The sequence below is a fragment of the Haemaphysalis longicornis genome, unplaced genomic scaffold, assembly GCF_048455015.1.
Source record: "Haemaphysalis longicornis isolate Haplotype H1 unplaced genomic scaffold, Haemaphysalis longicornis Haplotype H1 scaffold_3, whole genome shotgun sequence".
NCBI classification, from domain to species: Eukaryota; Metazoa; Arthropoda; class Arachnida; order Ixodida; family Ixodidae; genus Haemaphysalis; species Haemaphysalis longicornis.
In genome coordinates, this window is record NW_027526335.1 from 108,939,603 (window position 1) to 108,963,783 (window position 24,181).

At 45.6% G+C, this 24,181-nt stretch overlaps 1 protein-coding gene across 1 annotated transcript in view; it reads left to right on the plus strand.

Moving 5' to 3' along the window:
* LOC144175376 (MAM and LDL-receptor class A domain-containing protein 1-like) overlaps positions 1–24,181 on the plus strand; it is a 204,188-nt gene that overhangs the window by 114,965 nt on the left and 65,042 nt on the right. The window contains exons 37-42 of the mRNA XM_077704459.1: positions 15,601–15,746; positions 16,592–16,676; positions 17,688–17,810; positions 21,230–21,385; positions 22,685–22,770; positions 23,260–23,427. Of these exons, the coding sequence (XP_077560585.1) occupies positions 15,601–15,746; positions 16,592–16,676; positions 17,688–17,810; positions 21,230–21,385; positions 22,685–22,770; positions 23,260–23,427 (764 nt within the window). The remainder of the gene's footprint in view (positions 1–15,600; positions 15,747–16,591; positions 16,677–17,687; positions 17,811–21,229; positions 21,386–22,684; positions 22,771–23,259; positions 23,428–24,181) is intronic.

Sequence of the window (24,181 nt, forward strand, 5' to 3'; positions counted from 1 at the left end):
TCTTGGCAAAGGACCGCAGAGTGTAGGAATTTCTTGTGTGCAAAGGTTCATTTGGCCAGCTTGACTATACAATCTCCTGCAAAATGTTGTCCATGAGAGGTCAACTATTACAAAACATTAACTGGTGCAAAATGAACAGTTCGCAGGGACACTTAAGGTTGCTTACGTGTGAGAGTTTCAAACCCTTATTGTTTATGGCCGCAAGTAATAATTTATCTAACTGGTACAAAACAGTTTCATTTTATTATTGGCTCATAAACCTACAGTTTCATAGGCCGGAGTCGCTTTCTTGAGGAAAACAGCAACAGTGTCTCTACGTAGTCGCCGTGGTGTCGCTTTGTGCTCCAGTTCCCTTGTCGACCAGTGACGGGCCGCACCTCGTCTCCAAATAATGAATTCTTGACAGGCAACTTTTCTGGACAGAGCTGTGCCTGCCCGTCCGCCATCTTTTTTGGTGCCATCAAATTTAGCCACATACACACACACACGCACACACGCACAGAATCACACATATTCAGACTTCCATATTTGGCCGCATACACACGCATGCAGACCCACGCACATACAGACGCACAGACGCGCACATACACGCACGCGCACAAGCACACACACGTGCGCGCGCACGCACGTATTTTCACTCAATGAGGCAAGTAATGATTTCGCATTGGAAAGAACATTGGTTTGTATGCTCCGCTTTTGATGTACAGGTGCCGTCAGAAGTAATTTAACACGAAAGCTGTGGCCGACCCGTATTGCAGTGAGGTGTAGCTGCACCGACTGGAAACTAAAGGGCGCGGACAGGCGTGCGCGCTTGCCCATGGCGATAGCCCATCTATTCTTCAAAAGGGCCCATCTCCCCGCGAGGGGGACTCGAGTAAATGCGTCGCATAGGGGGTGGGTGTATTGCGTTAACGTATAGTGTTAGGGGCGTTGGTGGTAGTGAATGCGTTGTATCAGCAGGTTCTAGACGCAGTTTGAATAAGTCAAGGATATAAGGCGCGTTCGTAGCGTTTCATTCTGTGTCGGTTTTGTGGCGCAGTGGGAAGAGCACCATGTACCTCGCGTTCTGCCCACAGGTAGTGAATGCGTTGTATCAGCAGCTTCTTGACGTAGTTTGAATGAGTCAAGGATATAACGCGCGTTCATAGCCTTCCATTCTGTGTCAGCTTTGTGGCGCAGTGGGTAGAGCACCATGTACCTTGCGTTCCGCCCGCAGGGTCGCGGGATCGAAACCAGGCGCCGGTAAGTATTATTTTTTTATATATTGTAGGGGGAGGGGTGCGGACCTGTTGTTGAGAGCGATGAGGGTAGAGTGGTGCGGGAGAGGAGGAGGAGTGGGGGAGAGGGCGCACCTGGAACGGCTGTCACGGGGCGGCCTCTCTCGCATCTACCGTGGTCCCACGTAATTCGCGCCAGCAGCGCCAAATCCTCCCCTAGTAGTACGTGGCCTCTGAAAAACGTTGCATTAATCGCCATGGCAACGAGTGGCGAGGGGGGAAAGGGCGTTTGCTGACGTCGCGGACGGTGCTGACGTCATTTATCCCGCGGCAGCCAGGCCGTGCCGCCGCGCGCCGGCCCCTGAAACCGACGCTCGTCCAACTTTCGCGTCTGCCGCCGGTCGCTGCCTCATGGGCCGCTCGGCAATGGCACCAGGCGCGCAAAAATTGGACGAGCGGCGCCGATGACTCGAAATGGCCACCGCCCGTCGTTTGTTATGTGTGCAGTAACGTGTTTAATAATTGAACGAAGAAAACATGTAGGTAATAATACGTTTTCTGGTGTCGAATTGTTGTCTTTGTGGCGATAATAATTGGAGTGTTACACAAACATTATTTTTGCTATGCATTTATTCAAAATTCATATGAGGGCGTCTTTGATTCGAAGTCATGAAAACACATGTACTACACCAATATATTGCACATACATTTTATGTACACAGTATTGGACTAAGCAAAAATATGACATATGCAAATTTAGGCATACAATATTGTACAATAGGGAAAAAACGTGCTACATACACATTTACAATAACACGGTTAGGCGGGCTAGTTGGTATTCTGAATTCATGGCTGTAACTTTTGCGCAACTTTACACGGTGACAGGTACAGGTCTTCGAGTCCCTTTTTGTATCGGTCTCCGTCTAAAGTTGCGCAAAAGTTACAGCCATGAATACACATTTAGGTACACAATACCTGATTACGAAAGAAGAACTTCGAAAGTTCTAGTCCCTACACAGATTTTTTTTTTCGCGCACACCTCGGCGGGAGAAGCAAAGAACTTGAAAGTTCCACTCAATGTATACTTATTTCTTGGGCTCACCTCGAGACAGGAATGTTCTTTAGACATTAAAAAAATTAGTTTCAGTTCAGAAACACAATAATTGGGAATCTATATGTTAAAAGAAAGCACGCACACGTATGCTTCAAGCCCTGCCTTTCGGGCGAGTTAACGCAAACTCTGAAAGAAAGCGTTGACCCGCCCATTAACCTGCATACACTTCCGAGAAATCATGTTCACACCAACAAAATGCAGCCATAAAAAACTGTTGCAACACAATGACCGCACTGTAGACACTCTTTGCTGGATTATATCTACGTACAAAAACAATGCCCAACCATGTGCACGTCGTAGTACACAGAACACAAATCGAACGCACCCGTCTTTTCTTTTAATGGCGCGTGAATTAACAGTATGCTTACCGGGGGTGGGAGGGAAGGCGGGGGGGAGAAGACACCCAGAAAAAAAAGAAGCTTTCCTGTATTTTAAGCCGCAGATATCGGCCAGGTTGTTACAAGCTACCCTCTAACTCGTGTCTGGGCAGCGCCTCTTATCTCATCCTGTCCGATACGGCATGACCATTCTAACTTCAGAACTATGGAACACCAAACCCATTCGTGATAAGATGACAAGGCGCGGGCGCGCAGTTTAGATTGAACAGCAAAGCCGGCAATGCTACTTGGTTTTATTTATTTTTTAATGAGCGAAACGCTTGCAATGGCGGCTGCAGACAACGTATGTACAGGGTGTTGCAACGATAACTGGAACACTTTAAATATTTTTCCTGAGCGATCCGCCACTCTGTTCACGCTCAAACTTGCACGAAGGTCGCAATTTGTGGTCTATTTTGTTTGACACCGGGAACAACAACGGTACTTACCTGTTTATTCTGAAAATAAATAAAAACGATTTTCGCCTATGGGAAAATGGCGGCGATTTGGACATGCGAGCCCGAAAACCGGGTTTTCTGATCGTCTGTTAGCTCATTTCTAGGTGCATTTTCTGATCGTCTGCTGCACCATTTGGCTCAGTACGTGAATCCCAAACGTGCGTTTCACTCTGCAGGTGGTTCCGTCGTTCCAACATCAACTTGCGCTGGCTCGCACGTTCAAATCAGCGGCCATTTTCCCGTAGGCGAAAATCGTTTTTATTTATTTTCAGAATAAACAGGTAAGTACCATTGTTGTTCCCGGTGTCAAACAAAATAGACCACAAAATGCGACCTTTGTGTGAAGTTTGAGCGCGAACAGAGCGGCGGATCGCTCAGGAAAAATTTTTTAAAGTGTTCCAGTTATCGTTGCAACACCCTGTATTTCGGTTTGACCTTCCACTGCTTCATGTGAAAATCGACTTGCATTGAACACCGCGGAGTTACGTCAGATTTTTTGAGCTCTGAAGCAACGCTTGGCAGTAGTTTCGCCGCAAATATACGTTTTGGAGCAAGACGGGGGAGGAAAAACTGCTTAGGGCGCAGCACCTCCACGCCATCAATCGATGTGGTAGTATGTACGCCATGAAAGGCAAGAAGCGCGTACAGTTGAGCTTGCCTTCTTTGTGAGCAGGTGCGTCGTGATGACATTGGATGGATTGAGGAGTGTCACCGGAGGAAACGTCCAATGAAGTCGCAAACCATCCTCGACTTGGGGCCCAAACCTAGACTCATACCTGCTGCACGAAACAACAAAAACTACCTTGATAAGTATACTGAATCGACGTTCCAGCAGTTACTAAGGCAATCATCAAAAAACGGCAATGCCACCACAAATTGATCTTGCGAGCAAGTGTGTGCGTTCCAAAGACGCGTTTACTTCTACTAAAACTTTGCGTACCTGCACAGCTGGGATATATTTGCACATTAGTTTCCACTCCAAGACTAGTGACATGTCTCATTAACTTCACGTTACATGCGCGAATTATTTTGAAAACAGAAGAGTGCAATCAGTCGGCGTTTAAGGAATTCACTGTAACTTGTACAAAGTTAATTTGCTTACCTGTCGTCTTTGGAGAAGGCGAGAAACTTGGTCGAACTGTACCGCCCTGTGTTGCTGCACCACAGAGCTGCGCAGGAGTGGTAACACTCCTTCCTCCGCTGCCCCATGTTTAGAATACATTCGAATGTATTTTATAATGCAGCGAAACTTTCCGCCCGTGGAAGCGTTTAGGCAACCCCCGCGCAACCCTTCGCACGCCGGCTCGCTCACGCACGTACCGAACTGGCCCGCCGTGCGCGCCGAGAGGAAGAAAAAAAAAAATTATTGGCGCCGGTGAGCTGTTGCGCATGCGTGAGGAGGCGCGGAAGCGTTGACGGCGTGGAAAGAAAGAAACACTGAGGGAAAGGGAAGGGCCACGCCGCAGCACCGTGCCGCTAGGATCGCCACAATTTCGGAAACCGAAACTAGCCAAAGTCGCCGACCAGTGCGGCTGTTGCGGACGCCGAGGCACGCCAACGCCAGGTGACATCGTGAGTTAAAGAAATGCTCTGCATTTAAAAGTCATTTCTTCTAATGCGGCTTCGAGAATTTTTCGAATCATACTGGTCTCGCCGATGACGCTGACAGCACGCAAATCTAAGAACATTTCACAGACAACAATTTCACTGCAGATGCCCGTGATAGCGCACCGCTTCTCCGGCAGTTCGCGTGCGCTAGAAGTGTGCCAGCGACGCTCCCGTATGCGTCTCTCCTATCAGCACCACCGCCAAGGCCTGTATGCTGCGAACATTGCTAGAAGCGAGATTAAAAGAAGTGGTTTCGCCGTTGGCGGGCACGCATGCGTGTTCTCGTCCTTTCGTTTACCGCGGGGGCAGCTACACGCATACCTCGGCAAAGTTGGCGCGGCTCACTCAAACTCACTCACAATTTTTTTTCGAATCACCACTCACTCAAACTCAGACTCAATGCTGATCAGCACATCTGCGCTCAATCAAACTCAAATTCACATTGAGTGCAAAACTCAGAACTCACTCGGACTCAAAACTCAGAATGTACTCAGAACTCAAAATGTACTCAAACTCAAAATGTAATCAAAACTCAAAAGTACTCAAACTCAAAATGTACTCAAACTCAATATGGACTCAAAACTCAAAATGTACTCAAACTCAAAGTGTACTCAAAAGTCAAAATGTACTCAAACTCAAAATGCACTCAAGACTCAAAATGTCCTGAAAACTCAAAATGTACTCAAACTCAAAATGTACTCAAAACTCAAAATGTACTCAAAACTCAAAATGGATTCAAAACTCTAAATTAACTCAGAATTCAAAATGGGCTGAGAACTCAAAATGAATTCAAAACTCAAATGGCCTCACAGAGATTGAGACAGTGAGAGAGTGAGAGTGGGAGTGTGAGAGTGAAAGTGAGTGTGAGAGTGTGAGTGTGAGTGTGAGTGAGAGTGAGAGAGAGAGTGAGAATTAGAGTGTTAGTGAGAGTGAGAGTGAGTGTGAGAGTGTGAGTGTGTGACTGAGAGTGAGAGCGTGTGTGAGTGTGAGTGAGTGAGAGTGTGAGTGTGAGTGAGAGTGAGAGTGTGAGTTGAGTGTGAGTGAGAGTAAGAGTGAGTGTGAGTGAGAGTGAGAGTGTGAGTGAGAGTGTGAGTATGAGTGTGCCTGTGAGTGAGAGCGAGAGTGTGAGTGTGAGAGTGAGAGTGAGAGTGTGAGTGAGAATGAGAGTGAGAGTGTGAGTGTGAGTGTGTGAGAGTGTGAGTGTGACTAAGAGTGAGAGTGAGAGTGTGAGTGAGAGTGTGAGAGTGTGAGTGTGAGTGAGAGTGTGTGAGTGTGAGTGAGAGTGTGAGAGTGAGAGTGTGAGTGTGAGGGTGAGTGAGAGTGAGAGTGTGAGTGTGAGTGAGAGTGAGAGTGTGAGTGTGAGTGAGAGTGTGAGTGTGTGAGAGTGTGAGTGTGAGTGAGATTGAGAGTATGAGTGAGAGTATGAGTGTGAGTGAGATTGAAAGTGAGAGTGTGAGTGTGAGTGAGAGTGAGTGAGAGTAAGAGTAAAAGTGAGAGTGTGAGTGTGAGAGTGTGAGTGTAAGTGAGAGTGTGAGCAAGAGTGAGAGTGTGAGTGAGAGTGTGAGAGAGTGAGAGTGTGAGAGTGAGAGTGAGATTGAGTGAGAGTGTGAGTGTGAGTGAGAGTGAGAGTGAAAGTGTGAGTGTGTGTGAGAGTGAGTGTGAGTGAGTGAGAGTATGAGTATGAGTATGAGTGTGAGTATGAGTGAGAGTGAGAGTGTGAGTGTGAGTGTGAGTAAGGGTAAGATTAAGAGAAAGAGTGAGAGTGTGAGTGTGAGAGTGAGAGTGTGAGAGAGAGAGTGTGAGAGTGAGATTGAGACTGAGATTGAGTGAGAGTGTATGTGAGTGTGAGTGAGAGTGTGAGAGTGAGTGCGAGTGAATGTGAGTGTAAGTGAGAGTGTGAGTGTGAGTGAGAGTGTGAGCGTGAGTGAGAGTGTGAGTGCGGGTGTGAGTGAGAGTGAGAGTGTGAGTGTGAGTGTGAGTGTGAGTGTGGGTGTGAGTGAGAGTGAGAGTGTGAGTGAGATGAGAGCGTGTGTGGGACTGAGAGTGAGAGTGAGAGTGTGAGTGTGGGTGTGAGGAAGAGTGAGAGTGTGAGTGTGAGTGAGAGTGTGAGTGAGAGTGAGAGTGTGAGTGTGTGACTGAGAGTGAGAGTGAGAGAGTGAGTGTGGGTGTGAGTGAGAGTGAGAGTGAGTGTGAGTGCGAGTGAGTGTGAGTGTAAGTGAGAGTGTGAGTGTGAGTGAGTGTGAGTGAGAGTGTGAGTGTGGGTGCGAGCGAGAGTGGGAGTGTGAGTGAGAGTGTGAGTGTGAGTGTGAGTGAGACTAAGAGTAAGAGTAAGAGTGAGGGAGTGTGAGTGTGAGAGTGAGAGTGAGAGCGTTAGTGAGAGTGAGAGTGTGAGTGAGAGTGTGAGTGTGAGTGAGAGTGTGAGAGTGAGAGCGTTAGTGAGAGTGAGAGTGTGAGTGAGAGTGTGAGTGTGAGTGAGAGTGTGAGTGAGAGTGTGTGAGAGTAAAAGTGTGAGTGAGAGTGTGAGTGTGAGAGTGAGAGTGTTAGTGTGAGTGAGAGTGATAGTGAGAGTGTGAGTGTGAGTTGAATGAGAGTGAGAATGAGAGTGTGAGTGATAGTGAGAGTGTGAGTGTGAGTGTGAGTGTGAGTGTAAGTGAGAGTGTGAGTGAGAGCTAGAGTGAGATTGTGAGAGTGAGAGTGAGAGTGTGAGTGTGAGTGTAAGTGAGAGTGAGAGTGTGAGTGTGAGTGAGAGTGAGAGTGAGAGTGTGAGAGTGAGAGGGAGAGTGTGAGAGTGAGAGAGTGTGAGAGCGAGAGTGAGATTGAGAGTGAGAGAGTGTGAGTGAGAGTGAGAGTGTGAGTGTGAGTGAGAGTGTGAGAGTGAATGTGAGAGTGAGTGTGAGAGTGAGTGTGAGTGTGAGTTGAGTGTGAGTTGAGTGTGATTGATAGCGTGAGTGAGAGTGAGAGTGTGAGTGTGTGAGAGTGTGAGACTGAGTGTGAGAGTGTGAGTGTGAGTGGGAGTGGGCGTGTGAATGAGAGTGTGAGTGTGAGTGAGAGTGTGAGTGAGAGTGAGAGTGAGAGTGTGAGTGTGAGTGAGTGGGTGTGAGTGAGTGAGTGTGAGTGAGTGAGTGAGTGTGGGAGTGTGAGTGTGAGTGTGAGTGTGTACCTTTTGCTATATATCCTTTGCTATATCCTCATAATTATAACCCGAAAGCATTTTTATATTTGTCCCACTTGATCCCCCTCGACGAGACCTTTAATTTGATACCCCACACACCCTAGCAGGGTCATATGGAATTCATACCAGTCTAAATAACCATGACTCTCATGACTGTAACCAGGACGCATTATTTAGGTGTCCGACGTGATTCCCCTAACAGGAACCTTCAATTTGACGCCCCACATGCTTCAGCGGCCTCACCTTGAATTTAACCCAATCTATGACTCATAATGACTATCTTATGATTCGTACTACGAAGCCTTTTTTTATTTGTACCACGTGAGTCCCCTCGTCAAGACCGTAAATTTGATACCCTACACGCCCTAGTGGGGTCACTTCGAATTTTACCCCAATATAAGACTCGCAATGACAATCTAATGGTTATAACCAGGAAGCATTTTTGTATTTCTCCCACGTGATTCCGCTCATCAAGACCATTAATCTGATACCCATCAAATCCTAGCGGAATCAATTTGAAATTAAACCAATAAATGACTAACCATGACTATCTCATGATACAGCCCTACCACATTTTTGTCCCACGTGATTTCCCTTATCGAAACCTTTAATTTGATGCCCCTGACACCCAGTGGCAGCATTGTGAATTTTAACCTAATTTATGACCCATTTTGACTATGTCATGATAATAATCAGGAAGCACGTGATTACCCTTATCCAGACCTTTAATTTGATACGCCACATGCCCTAGCGCCATGAACTTGAATTTTAAGCGAATCTATGACTTACCATGACTACGTCATGATATATCCATAACTCATTTTCGTCCCGAATGATTCCCCACATCAAGACCTTGAATTTGATTCCCCACATGCTCTCGCAGCGTCATTTTGAATTTTAACCCAATCTATGACTCATTATGACTGCCTGATGACTACAATCACGAAGCATTGTTTTATTTAACCCGCTTGATTCCGGTAATCCGGACCTTTCATTTGATACCTTACACGCGTTAGCCTCATCAGTTTCACTTTTCACCCAATCTAATGGGGTCATTATTCTGTCTTAAGGGGCGCTTCCCAATTAATTCAGCTAATTCATTTGAAACAGCAGAATGGACAGCCCCCGCCCCCATTTCCCCCCGGCTCTCACCTCTTCCTTTGTGACCCCTAGTATATCAAGCCGTTAACAGAAGCAGGCGAGCAACCAGCACGCCAGCGCTGCCGTGTGCTTTCCCACCACCCTTTCCCACGCTCTTAGTGAATCTCTCATGAGGAAAAGTTAAGACAACCCTTTTTTATGACCTCATCAGTCAATTATCACTCACGCGCACAGCCACGAAAATTAGGTATACAGCAAGTGCTTATGGCCATGAAAATTCAACAAGAAACTAAAAAAAATGAGACACCCCTCCCTCCCAACCGATCATGCAGATCGCGATTGGTGCCGTACCCGCAGGTAACCTGAATTCCGAGCCCACAGTGACGCATGAAACTTAACAGCCAACCATATCTGCCTGCTAGGCTACTCATATGTACTCAAACTCAAAATGGACTCAAAACTCCTCTGTACTCAGAACTCAAAATGCACTCAAAACTCAAATGTAATCAAACTCAAAATGTACTTAAACTCAAAATGTACTCAGAACTCAAAATGGACTCAAACTCAAAATGTACTCAGAACTCAAAATGTACTGAGAACTCAAAATGGACTCAAACTCAAAATGTACTCAGAACTCAAAATGGGCTCAAACTCAAAATGTACTCAGAACTCAAAATGGACTCAGAACTCACTAGGTCTCAGGCGTACTCAAACTCAATCGGACTCAAACTCAGTCGGGATCACTCGGCTCAAACTCACTCAAGCTCAAACTCACCATGCCACACTAGCCTCGTGCTCACTCAAACTCAAACTCACGCGTGAGTTTCAGTCCAAATGAGTCTGAGTGAGTGGACTCATAAGTGAGTTCGCCGACCTCTGGCTACACGGCTCTCCTATGCGGTTCGGCCCCAGCTCCCGCGTTTCAATTGCTGCTGACGGCACCTGAAGCAATAGTTTCAATGGTGTCTTAACTGGGTCATTCCATGTCAAACGTCTCAGCAGTAAAATCGACCATCCCGGATTTGTTCAATAAAAATTGTGGGCCATCCTTGCATGGCCCACAATGCTCCCTGAAAGTATTTTTGTCAAAAAAAATTTGTTCTTTTTCTAGCGGCGCTTCTACGTCCAGGGTTTAAAGCAAACTCACGTCTGTGAAAAAATTCATAATTAAGTAACTTTTTTTTTCATGGCCACCATTTTTGTGGACATCATGTTGAGGCCCTGGGCTGCTCTACCACGAATGTTTAAGATAGTTTTGCTTTTTTTTTTGCTGTGAGTACGCCATTCATAAAATACACGATGTCGAGCATTTTCAAACATTTTTAGCAAATAAGAGCACATTCGCTCAGCCAATGAAGCAATTATGTCTGTATTTCAGCATTGTGGAACATTGGTAAAAAATATATTTACACTGAAAAAAGGTGAAATGTGAGGGAAAACGAATGTCAACCTTGGAAATATCTCCTTAATGGCCCATATTCACCTTGAAATTGCGCATTGTTGTGCTCGTAGTAAAAATATGAAATACAAACCATTCACTAGTACAAATGATCGCAGTTTATTCCAAAAAGTTTAATCAGAACAGTTTTTGTTTTAGCAGAGAAAAACATTTTTCAATTTGTACAGCGACACTACTTCACACCGTTGTTCCACAGAGCGTTTTCTGTGCACGGCTTGCGCCTGCCTGCATGAAAGATGCGCGATCCAGCGGGTTCGCGCTACGTGAATACTCTTCCCACAATGGTATTTCTTAGTGTCAGTACAGGAAAAAGGAATAATTCGCGTGTTGGTGAGAAAAGTACAACGCGGAGCTGGCGGTGGTGCACGCATTCCATGAGTACGGGTAACTGAACGGCTGGCTGGACATGGACGTGCATTTACTAAAGCAGGGTATGTTATACGTGGTATCTTTTAAGTATGCCGAAAATTACGAAATAAACAGCGGCTGAGTCATCGAGTTAAACGGATTTATTTGTATGCGTTAGCGGCAATTGCATAGCCCGATTCTTTAAATGCACATCTGATGTCCAGCCGTTGAGTTACCCGTACTCATGGAATGGGCTCACCACCGTTAGCTCCACGTTGTACTTTTCTCACCAACACGCGAATTATTCCTTTTTCCTGTACTGACGCTACGAAATACTATTGCGGGAAAGGTATTCTTGTTGCGCGGACCCGCTGGCTCGCGCCTCTTTTATGCAGGCAGGTGCATGCCGTGAAGAGAAAACGCTCTGTAGAACAAGGGTGGAAGTAGTGTCGCTGTACAAAATTTTTTTTCTCTGCTAAAACAAAAACTGTTCTGATTAAACTTTCTGAAATAAACTGCGATCATTTGTACTAGTGACTGGCTTGTATTTGATATTTTTACTACGAGCACAACAATGCGCAATTTCAAGGGGAAAATGGGCCATTAAAGAGTTTTTTTTTAAAGTTTGACAGACGTTTTCTCGCACATTTTACGTTTTTTCAGTGTAAATATAGTTTTTACCAATTTTACACAATGCTGAATTACAGAAACACTTGCTTCATTGGCTGAGCGAATCTGCTCTTATTTGCTAAAAATGTTTGAAAATGCTCGACATTGTGCATTTTCTGAATGGCGTACTCAGAGCAAAGAAAAGCAAAACTATTTTAAAAATGAGGCATAGAACTGCCCAGGGCCTCAACATGATCTTCACAAAAAATAGTGGCCATGAAAAAAAAAGTTACTTTGTTATTAATTTTTTCACAGACGTGAGTTTGCGTTAAACCCTGAAGGTAAAAGGGCGGCTAGAAAAAGAAAAAAAAACAATTTTGGATAAAAACACTTCCAGGGAGCATTGTGGGCCATGCGAGTATGACCCACAATTATTACCGAGCAAATCCGTGATGGTCGATTGTACGGCTGGGACGTTTGGCATGGAATGACCCATCTGTTAAGAGACCATGAAGTGATTTTTAACATTTTGGGATTACTCACGCAAATTGAAGTCTGGGGTGCCTATGGCATACTACGACCACTCTTGGTGCGTTTACCAGACTTTAGTTCGTAGAAAATAGTACGAAGTGGTGTCCTGCTCTCCGCATGCTCCTTGCCGATTTCCTATGAAGTTTCGTGTGACGCTTACTCGAGGCAGGATTCGCCTAACCCCGCGGCTCGCTGTTTCTCCGACCGAGCCAGTCGGCCGGCCCCTGGCGGGTCGGGGGTATTCGTTCGCTCAGTTAAAACTCACCCACAAGGTTTCTTCGCGGAAGAATGCGGCCTTAGTTTGTTAGTTTGCGTATTGTATCAAACTTTGTAAGGTCGATAAACTCAAAGTAGCTCCGCACAAGTGCACATACGAAGCTTCGCTGACCTCACTTCAGTGATGCTGTAAGCATAATATGCCTGTACGACTCGTGCGCTAGTAGGAAATCTCAGGTCAATTAAAGGCGGGATAAGAGTCAGCGAAGATGAAATACGGGATAAGAAACTGTAATCAACCCAATCTTTTATTGTAAAACATTAAACCTAGATACGGTAAGCACTTCTGCGCAACGTGAACTAGCACAGCAGTCAGCAGCACGACCACACTTTTGAGATCTCTTCTTTTGCCCAAGGAACGTAGTCTCTAGAAATAAGACGATCGTAAGGACTTGGGGCGCTTACTGCACGAGCGATATTCGAGAAGTACTCACGTAATATGCTGGCAATGCTGAAACTCAAGCAAACAGCCAGCCCATACCACATATACATATTTCCTTCCCGGCAACTCTCGGGGTTGTGGCCACGGTCTAACGCACCGGATGTAGTGCGTCACTGACAGCAGCTTCGAATTCCTGACGGCAATAACTTTTTAGAGTTGATTTTTCTTATTCAATTGTGTTTTATATAATGCAATCACCATATTGTCCTGTAACCTTCGTTGCTCCACGAGCTAGGTCTAGTTCTCAGACGGCGTGCATACTCGAACGGCCGCGCTGGCGAGTGTTGAGTGTTCGCTTGGTGTTTACATAACCACCGACAGCTTGCGGCCGCCGCGCCGAATCAGCCGACTGTAGCGAACATGCCTCTTAAGAAACACGTACGAGCCAGGCAAGCTCTAAGGGTGGGGTTGGAGCGCCTCGCTGTTTAGCACGTCGGATGACGCGGAGGCGTTAAGCCACTGCATGCACCTCGGATAGTGAATGTTACGATTCTATAGGCGGTGCTGGCAGGCTTATCTGACCGATTCTAGACCCGACAACATGGCAGAATCGCTCTATGCTGATTCCAAGGATCGAGAATGCTCAAACAACGATAACATCTCATGCCGGCTGTTCTTGCACGGAAACGAAAACGAAACTGGTTTGAGTTTCATTCTTGGATATCGTCCAATCACATCGCACCTCGAATACGCGTCACTGCTGTGAGTTGTTGCTGCTGCGGCAGACTGCGCATGGTATTCTTTTGTCTTTGTGGCTTTATAAATGAAATGTGTTTTATCTACCGAATAAAGGATCCAAAGTGCGTTTTTTATCCACTCTGAACAATGCAAGCAAAAAGAGAATGTTCCCCAATTCACTTCAGCGTCCCCTTAACGTGGAATCTTCGGCAGCGCCAGGAGTCGAAAACTGTCCGGCGTCGTTGCCAACATCCACCTGTGAAGCGTGGCAGGTGGCGTTTAGAGGTGTTTTTTTCTCCCCATTTGCACCTGCTAGCACACCGGCTAGAAGAAAAGAACCGCTATAATGACTAGACGGACTGCTATAATGACTATAATGACTAGACTAGACGGAAACACCGGCGATAGCAATATTAATCTAGCTACAGGTGACTGCGATTGGGTTCTAGTCATGATATTAGCGTAGTGAATTCCCAAGCAGCTGCAGTGGTACTCCAGGGCTCCAGAACGGTAGCAAAAAGGGAGAGGAGGTATTGGAGAAAGCTATCGGATTACCTTGGCATCAAGCCAATTGATCTTTTTTTCCTTTCTTTCAGCTTAGTTAGTCCCTACAGTCTTACCTTGTATCAATATTTTTTCGCAAACCGTTGGATAATACAAAATATGCATTAGGCAATTATTTACTAACTTCAGTGCGAGATGTAAACCTTGGGCAGGAAGTTACCTGACTGCGCAATACGTCCATTAAGAACGACATTTTATAGCATTTAGGCTGTCCTCACCCAAAAGCTGTTGGGGCTTTACGTGTGCAACTAAATTTTCGGATTGGCTGACAAGGAGAGCGCCGCAAAATTTTCAAATGCCAAGGAACCCAAAAATATCGAGGTTGGTCCGGCCGACTGGATATTTTTCCGTTCACTCTAACCGTTCCCGGAACCGGCTCGGAACGGTTTCTTTAATTAGTTCCCGTTCGGGTTTAGTTCAAAAATGGCCGAAAAAATACAAGGGAGGTTCGCTTTGGGTTCCGGGCAAAAATTCGGGTTCGGTTCTGGTTTTTGGTTTGGTTCCGTACCGGTTCGAGAGCCTGCGGTCTAATAACAACTGCACCACCTGTGTGACTGCCGTGTCTAGTTGGCTTATGTCTCGAGACTTACTGAAGTAAAAATAGCTGATTTATTAGCGTTAACGCACTACCCAAGAGCTTCGGTAGGCCCTCCATCTGACAATAGATTCCGATACGGGAACAATATATTAGGGCTACGTACAAGTTAACCCGCCGGAAAGCAAGGCAGTGCCACAGGCAACATTCAAGGCAAAAGGATAAAAATTATTTTTGTGGCTCTAAAGCATATAGAGATGGCATTTACTTCTCTACCGAGCACGTTTTCTCAATTTCCGTGGCTTTCAGTTCTAACTTCGCCATAGAGAGTTTGGGTTTTTCTCAGTGGTTTAAATGAAAGCATCCCTGGAGAAGTACGCCGCTGAATTTAACAACGCGGCGTTGAGCCGACGCAATGCTCCATGAATGTTTATTTTATTTAGAGTCATTAGCACGGCGATTCGATCAATGTAAAAGACCTCCATTTGCTATACGTCAGTACCGTTGTCGTATGTTCGCACAATGACCACTAAATCAACGCTTACACACTGTTGAATTGTTTCCACCGTGCCAAATCATTCCCGCAACGAATCATTTACACTCATTTCCTTCAAAGGAGGAACCAAGCAATATTAGCTGAACTACTACATTATTTCTATGGATCTTTCTAATGCTGCCAAACACTTAGGCTTTAGTAGGGTCAATGAGTGGAGAACAGGAACCCTACGCCCATTTTGTATCAAAAACTTCGTACTGCGCACTCGTTTTGCAAGTCTAATGAATACAAATGCAATTCATTGGACGCCAGCTGAAAACAACTTTCTACACACTGGATATGCTTACCTTGGTAGCATGGTCACAGGCGTTATAAGCTCAAGCTCACATTTTCAAATATTGATATGGTTGATACAGGAAATTGGTGTGATAAGCACAACATAATATTGATATTTTTCGCTATGACGTGCACAGCTGTAGCAGCCGCGTCATCAGTACGCGTCGCGAGGCAAGAGTAGCGGCACAGCCGAGGTCTGCTCACTACTAATTTGAATGTCAGTATCTCCTGGCTCTAGGATGAGCAATTTTTTTACACACGCCTTTTTTTCCACGGCAGGTGATAAGATCGACGTGAATCTATACATGATAGTGGGTGGATACACCGTGCCTGTGTGGACACTCACTGCCTTGAGTAGGACGCCTAAGGAAGGAGAGTGGAACGAAGCAGTTGTGGACGTCGGACGTTACCCGAGAGCCATTTCGGTACGCATCTTGATATTCTCCGCTCGCTGTTATATTGCTTTTGTGCTCTTGAGTGCAACATTATTACACGGCGATGGAGCAGTATGCTATTGAGGCGAAGGCGCCTTAAGTTCCCCATCGGACATAAAATCGTCGCCGTCGTACTTGATTCTGTTGTTTTACTTCTTCCTAGCATGGCATTTACGAATAGACTAACGCATTTCTAAAAGTTCATTTATTTGTCCTTTAAACATATTTTTTTGTCTCCAGTGAATGCAATTGAAAAGTTGCGTTTGGCTATAAATTGTTCTTGCGCTGGATCCAAATTGCAGACGACAGCTTGCGTGAGCGAGATCTTGAGCAGCACTCGCCGTTTCGGAACGAAAAGGCGCAACATCCGCTTCACTGGGTTTTCAGTTAAAGCCCGGGTGGTGTTTCTCGTGGCTAGCAGGGAGTAGTTGGGTGAAGGACATCATCGTTGAGCATACGATTAGGTCACAGAGTGAAGAAATTTATAGGTGGTCCTAATCATTGACGACAGGCTTCATGTTTCTCGGGTTTTAGAAAACGTCGAATTGACTTTTGGGTAATATTAATTTCCAATGTGGTTTTGCAATGAACTCCGGTAACATTGAAAATGCGTGACATGATAAATGCTCATATTCTCAGCGCAAAAGAAACCAGACAAAGGGCGAGGAACATACAAGAAAAGCGCTGATCTTGAACTAAACATTTATTTAAGGAATTCAGAAAAATATAGCCAAGGCACTACGCTACGAGAATTTATCTAAAATACACCAGTGCTGAAGATTCATCAAAGCGTCCTGGAATATACGTGCGATTGTGAAAAATATGTATAATTGCAGTTCTTCTTCAAAAGTAACCAGCTTTCTCTGGGACGGGCTACGTTCGCTGTAGACCACATAGACTACCAAGGCTGCGCTCTTCCAGGTGAGTTAAAAAGAGACTTTATCGACTGTGTAGAGTTGTGTGCGCCTCAAAACTGTATATTGTGTAATCTAAGCTCATTATTAACGCAAGAAAAACCATGGTTGATTCCTCCGTCATAGGAATCAGTAAAACACGAAAGCGAAATGTGCAGTGAAATTTGCAGCTCCGCATGATTTGCGGGTCGGTGGCTGTCTTGTGGGTGGGCTTGGCGAGCGACGTCCTGCTGGAGGGTCGCTTCGGCTAAGTCGTACTGGCGCCATTTTCGTGATGGATATGACGTCAGTGAAATCTTGGTGTACCTCCGGCATAAAACTAAAATATAAGACCCGAGAATGAACAACCCCAAGTAAAACGTAATCATTAGTTTATAAGGTTGCTTCCCCGCAAGAAGACCCAGTGGGCAGGGGTGCACCCTTTACAGGCCGGTTGCCTCATTGTACTGGCGTCACTTCCGTGACTGATATGACGTAAGTGAAATCTTCGTGAATCCCGGAATATAACACTTTCGTGTTGAAAAACATGCACCAATTGAAAAATTGAGTCAAACTATGCTAATGACAAAGGGCTTTTAATGTGGATTTTGAGGTGTTATAATAAAAGAGTTGAAGCTTGGGCCGGATGGTCCGTAAGTGTGAGAGTAGGGGTTGTGTTTGAGTTTGTCTCGTCTTCGCTTCGTCGTGCTCATTGTGCTGCCCCCTACTCTTAGTGCTATAACAGGCAACACCGGGTAAGTAGCACTTCAAGCGTTGTTGCAAAATAAGTAACGTATGTTGACTGCACCCAAAGCGATAGTTGATACCGGTGCCCGTATCACAAAGTGGCTATTTAAGATAAATTCGTGAAACGGGGAAAATAAGAAATAGAAACTTGAACTTCGAGAATGTATCGTGCAAATGGTATAACCCGAGTGCTTTGACGTTTTTTCGTTCTCTAACCTTTATACATTCGTAAGAGATTTGTTTTAATATTGTTTATTTGGTGCTAAAGTGGTTTTTGTTGTAAAACGTCCAGCGAAAACCGGAAACTGCTCTTCGTTCTTTGAGTTCCAATGTGCGAATGGAGCCTGCAGTCCCAAGTTCTCCCGGTGCAATTACGTCGACGACTGCGGAGACAACAGTGATGAGGAGAACTGCGGTGAGTAGTGTAATTTCATGCGCAGCTGTTCTCTGATGTTTCGTGACACAGAATAAGGGAGCTTTATTTTAGGTTGTTTTTTATGGGATTATGGGAAAGAAAGCTCGAACGTTTTATGTCAAGATGACTTGAACGCATGGCAATTTGGACGCTTTGCACACTTGACCGTGCGTGCTAGCACGGTCCACTTTTGGAGAAGTGTGAAAGCCTGCGGGCGAAACGATCTGGGCCTGCCAGTCGTGGAGAACTTTCCGCGGCAAGTTCTGAAATAAATGTGTTTCAACAGCCGGTTGATCGTTCGTTAGTTCGTTCGTTAGTTCGTTCGTTCGCTCGCTCGTTCGTGCGTCCTCGCCTCAAATGGGAGCACCGGGCAGCTCGCGCTACACGCGCCAAGTTCGCGAAGCCGGTTGCCCGGGTTCTAGCACGTGCTAATGCGGTCCACTTTGTAATAAATGTGAAAGGGTGCGGTCAAAACAATCTGGGCCTGCATTCGTGAACAACATTCAGTGGCAAGTTCAGAAATCTATTTGAGGTGCAACAGCCAGGACTCTACGAAGGAAAGGGGGCCGCCAACTCTGCTGTTTCTGCAGCCGTGCACCGCTAGTGCAAGCTGCGGCAATGTTTTCCTTGGTATTTGTTTTTTTGCGAACGCCAACGAACCAAGCTAATCTTAAACGGCTCCGATGTTAAAATATACGTTAAAAAATATTTTGACCCAAAAATACAAGAAGAGCTCACGCTAGCCTGGAACTCAAGGCAGTGTTTCAAGTTCAACAGTAACAAAAGGTTCTAGTCGATGCAGGAATGAGTATAATGCGGGAAAACTTATTTGACTGTAGCGAACCTCCTCCTTGTTTAATGTGGGGGAATCGAAAGACAGGGTAAGAGCATGACAGGTTGGCAGCGGAGAGAAGAGAGGCGTGGCAGAGGCGGCAGAAGACCAGCGTCTTTCAACGACATTTGCAGCGATGTGGGTGGATGGGCTGCACCAAGCTTGTGAAATGAACAAAAGTAGGGTGGAACAAGTCGGAGAAATGGTAAAGGTTTCCGCAGCCTATTGTGCCCAGCTTTACTGTCCAGCGCTGTGCGCATACTATGGCTTACACACGGACGTGCGAAAGATTGAAACAGGCCACTTCACCATTCTTATTATCAATAAACCCGCAGAGTCTTCAAAACGGGCCCGTGACAACCTTCCGGTTGTTTTTATCATGCAAATTTAAAAATATCAGAGCGGAGTGGGTTATCACACGCCCTGATGCCTTCTCCTTGGAAGTCACAGTTGATCTAAAAATTCGTCGCTAAGGTTGGGTAAAGTCGTTGTAGACGCAACAGCTTTTCCAGTCTACCGTTTGCCGTGCGCTTTCTATTCCGTAATAGTTAAATGAGACCATGACGTGCGCAAACTTTTTGGTTAGAGGGAACCACTAGCCAGTAGAACCACCAAACCTCGCGCGTTAAAACAAATCTAGTGATATTCTACTAATGTCCAGGGGTGATGTGGGATCGCCGGAGCTCCTGCGCTCTCAGAGCAGCCGAAGGAACCAACGCAGAAAGTGTGCCTAAAGAGTACGCGGTTCGACTGTTGATCGTACATTTAGTGCGATTGTAGATAAGCTTATCACATTCCTGCCGATTCAAGAGGGTGCTCTGATAAAACTACAGGCTACGCAATGATGTGTTCCTGCCAACAGTTTTGCGCGTATTCGGCTGCGTTAAAAAATGCGCTGAGTAAGAAAGCGAAGGAAGACCTTGGATTTATAGCTTCGCACGACGGGGTCACTCGTGCGGCGGGGAGATATGCCGTCACTTTCTTTACGAATAATTGGCTTTGCTTCTGTGCCAACTAGCGCATTTTTTTTACTTTTGGTGCATGGCTTCTCCCTTTTTAAGCCGGGGCTGCCGCTTGATATCATGGATCAGGTAAATAGGGCAATAAATTGTGCTTTATAAATGTTTTTTTTTTTTTGGGGGGGGGGGGGCGAGAGATTGAAAGAGAAATTTTAAGTGGTTGCTCCGCGCGGCCCTAGAAACATACCAGCCGAATTGAAGACTGGGAGCCGAAAATTTTGGAACACGGGCCACGAAACTGTTATAGGCGGCACTGCGAGATAGGCACTTTGACTGTAGGGTTTAAAGCAACGACGCAACGCATGCGATGAGGTGCGCCGTAGTGGAGGGCCCTGGATTAATTGTCACACCTGGAAACTTTTTACCTGCGGCGAAGTCTTGTACACACGGGGGTTTTTGCTTTTCGCCTCCATCTAAAAAGCGGCCGCCGCGGCCGAGAATCGAACCCGCGTCCTCGTCTACAGCAGCACGCCTTAGCCACTGAGCCACCGCGGCCGGTAAGATAGGCACAGTTAAAGCTGTTGACCTTCCAGATGGTGAAATGAGCCAATCAGAGAGTAGTGTAGATATTTTAAAGAAATAACTGCGTCTCAGATGGGAGCGCTTAGAACTACGGTGCGCGTACAATCATTGTCAACGAAATTCCAGCGCACAAACAAAAACTAACGCGAAAGAATGGCGTCATTTTTCTCCGGGAAAATTGAATTATTCTAGGGCCATATTACAATAATGAACGAAAGGTAATAACGCTTTCAAAGTAGGCCAAAACCACTGAAACATTTGGCATCAACAAAACACATGCTTTTGTAATACTGTGCGCTTCATGTTCCTGTTGAGGTCGCATTTGTACACGGCTGAACCTGAGGGAGAATCATGATGTGTGAACGCGCAGCACGCATATACTCGTTTTTAGTCACATACTTTGAGGCAGTTGGAACACATTTTGAGGCTTGTATATAATTTTGAACAATTGGCTGTCTATTCAACGCTGGCAGCGCCACTGGGGAATTTAGTGGGGCGGAAATCCCCCCTTGATTTCGACGGAAAGTGGCTGTTCATAAGGCCTCTAGTAACGTATAAGCGAAATGTATAGCGGTATTCTGCCGTATGCCAAGGCACATGAGCGTGTATTCGGTCATCAGTAACACAGAGGGTAATAGTGTCACATATTCTGACTTTAATAATCATCAGAGACCAATGTAGCGTGGCGTCGAGCTCTCGTCGTGAAGAACAAAATTGGCGGCATTCTCAACATACCAACTACCCTGGAAGGAAACGCCAATTCAACGTAATCCTCGAATCCCTTCCAAAGGCATATACTTGCACGGTCAGAATACGAACTTCGACAACCACCTTAAGACAGGTGTGCGAGAGTTACCCAAGTACAACTGCAGTAGATGAAATCTTTGGGTGCTACAGAAGAAAAGTTGGATTGCTCTTTGCCCTTAATGACGCTGTGGACGATGCTCGTAAAAAGACAGGTTCGAACTTTAATCCGCGCTTTATGACTCCAAGTAATGTAACTATGCCCGAGCGAGTGAAGGCCGTTGTTGCTGTCAATTTCGCAGACGATCACCGGCTTCGCTGCAATTTCGACAGTTCGTTTTGCGACTGGGTGCCCCAAAAGCCCTTGGATGCAAGATCACTGGGATGGACTCTGCGCAGGCCTACGATCTTCTTGGTCTCGTCGCCCACACGAGATCACACGACAGGCACACCCAACGGTAGGTTGCCCATGTTGGCTAAAGCATGTTGGCTAACGGCGGTCTGTGATAAAACACGACGCTTTAAGCATACGACATGAATATAGGCTTCTCTTTGCCGAGGATAAGTACGGTTGAAAAATTTAGGAGACCGCAGATATGATCACGCTGACATTGTTACCCATACCAATCGCCATCGGTTATTGGTTCAGGGCAAAAGCGACAAATATATTTCTCCAATATTTTATTAGAATGAAGACAATGGCAATCGAATGAGGTATTTCTGGCATGAGCAAGAGGAAATGTATCATGTAGAGAAATGTAAGGCCGCTAGCAACTTTAGTAGTACTAGTGAGCGCGCCATCATAAGACGGGTGCCACAAAACACAGGCTTCTCCTGCCTTCATATTTCTCAGTTTTTTTTTTCATGTAAATGTACGTTGTGAATCGGAAGCAACTGAGTTCAGCAACGCACTGTCGAGTGAGTTTGTGCAGAAACTTCAAAAACGTGGAATGGCTATGAGAGGCGAAGAAGGAAAGCTGGAAGGACGAGAAACGATCGATGACAGTTACAGAAGCGCATTATTTTGTCGCCTGGGCATTTAACTTTTTGTTTAATTAAGTTAGAGTGTTCTAAATGAAGAATATAGTGTGATCAATTGTTGCTGCGGAGAAGTTAGCGTCCATATATTTCTTTTAAACGCAGTTCCTTCTATGACAAACTATTTGCAGAATGCAGAAGTATATGATATCTAACCCCGAGAGTGACACCGAAACACATATTGTTTTTTTTTTTCATCCGCATGGCCTAGAATACCTGTACGGTAATATGTTGTTAGTGTAAAATACGAAGGGAGCGCGTTTCAGGAAGTGAACACGCAGCAAATTTGATATTTTGCGAAAATTGCGATTTGTGGTTTGTACAACTCAAATTTTACGTGAAGATGCCATGTGAAAAGGCGAGGATGGTTGCTAACCCCTCCAATATCTATAGCCAAAAATGACATTCAGCATAAAATTTATAGCGCGTGAAGCTGCCATTTCCAAAAATCGTTATTGTAGCAGGGACTGTTGAATTATCGTGCTCACAGAAATTGTAATTAAGTGATCGTCTTTGCTGTGACCTGCTTACAGGCAGGCGTTTAAAACTTGCTTCCAATTGTCAGCGTGCACTTTAGAAGAACGTTACTGGTATCTTTGTTGTGTGAATGACGGATATTTATAAGCATAGGTTCTTATTTGCTACTATTCCAAGTAAGGTACTGCGAGAGATTGACGACTGAATCAATGCAATCAATCCATGCGAATTCCTCTTTCCAGGCAAATTCCTTTTATTCCGTTCTGGCTCGACAAAGCGGAATGCTACCATCATAGGGCCTACATTCAACAACTCCAACGTTTGCGGGGTAAGCAGCCACACCAGCAACATAATATTGAAGAAGTTTGAATTGGTACCCGCTTTTAATGTTGGTAGCAGTAAGACCCATGGTGTGGGCGAGCGTCAATGGGTCTATAGATACTTATATCTTGAAACTAGGAAACATTTTTTGGTCGTTATAGAGCACCAATACGTTTCAACGTCTTCCCGCTGTTAAAATCTTTGTAAGCAAAGATTTTGTGCTTTTTCTGCCCTATTTCCTGCGTTTAAGTAAGCGCGAAAGGAACAAGGACGAACGAAGTGGACAGGACACGGGACACGGCGAGGAGCGCCGTGTCCCGGCCACTTCGTTCGTCCCTGTTCCTTTCGCGCTTACTTATACGATGAATTGCCAACTCGCCCAAGGAGCCGCTCTATTTCCTGCGTGCAGACGCAGAAAATGTTTCTAATGACAGCTTTTAGTATTTTTCAGTTAACCTTCTGTGTAATTGGTTTTCTCACATATTACGGGCTGCAGATGACATTTTTCCACACTGTGCAAGGAAAGAGCATGCCTAAGCTCACGCTTAACGTCCGTACAACAAGGGATGGGCCGTGGACGCCTGTGTGGAGCCAATCAAAACCCACACGGTTCTTCCACTTCGAGTCTGCCAGTCTGCAGTTTATGGAAAAAGCTCCTTACCAGGTTTGTGCAATCGATTTGCAGATTTATGCTCAAAAGGGCACGCCCCTTTCAAATTTTGTGATTTTTAATTTATGCAACAGTGTCTAGCAGGGCACCAAGGCTAGAGGCACAAAATGCCTGACAATCCGTCGTTATCTTTACAAAATTCAATACATAGATTCAAAAAGCAGCAAACAATTTTGCTTTGCGGCCGCAGGGCATCAAAAAAATTAATGCCCTTCTACTCTGCGAAGAAGGGGTACCTGCGAAACTGGACGCGGTCTGCGGTGTGCACAAAAGAAAATAAGTTTGTTTGTAATTTGCAATTGAACATACTTTCCAGCCTAAGAACTGAATTAAGCTTGGAAGGATTCGAGCTTTGTTCTAGCGGACAGACATGGAGCTGTCTGTTTCCCTCCCTGGATGTCTGTTTAACACACCAACACATTGCACTCTACAACTGGGGACACCGGGCAAGTCAGATTGGGCCGTTTTAAGTCCGCGTTTAAATTTCCCGCCAGCACAACAGACATTTCATCAGAAAGGGTATGAAACCTATAGCTGAGCGCGCGTGCCCGTCCCCCCTCCTTCTACTCCCAACCCGTGCTCACATAAACCCGCAACCGGTTATGTGCGCGGGCTTGGAAGTGAAAGACACCACCAAAAACATTGCTCTGAAAGCTCTTACGCTGAACGATAATATTGGATCACGTCGGCGTTCTAAACGGGTAAGTTTCTCTTCGTCCGGTAGGGATTCGCACTAACTCGACGAGCT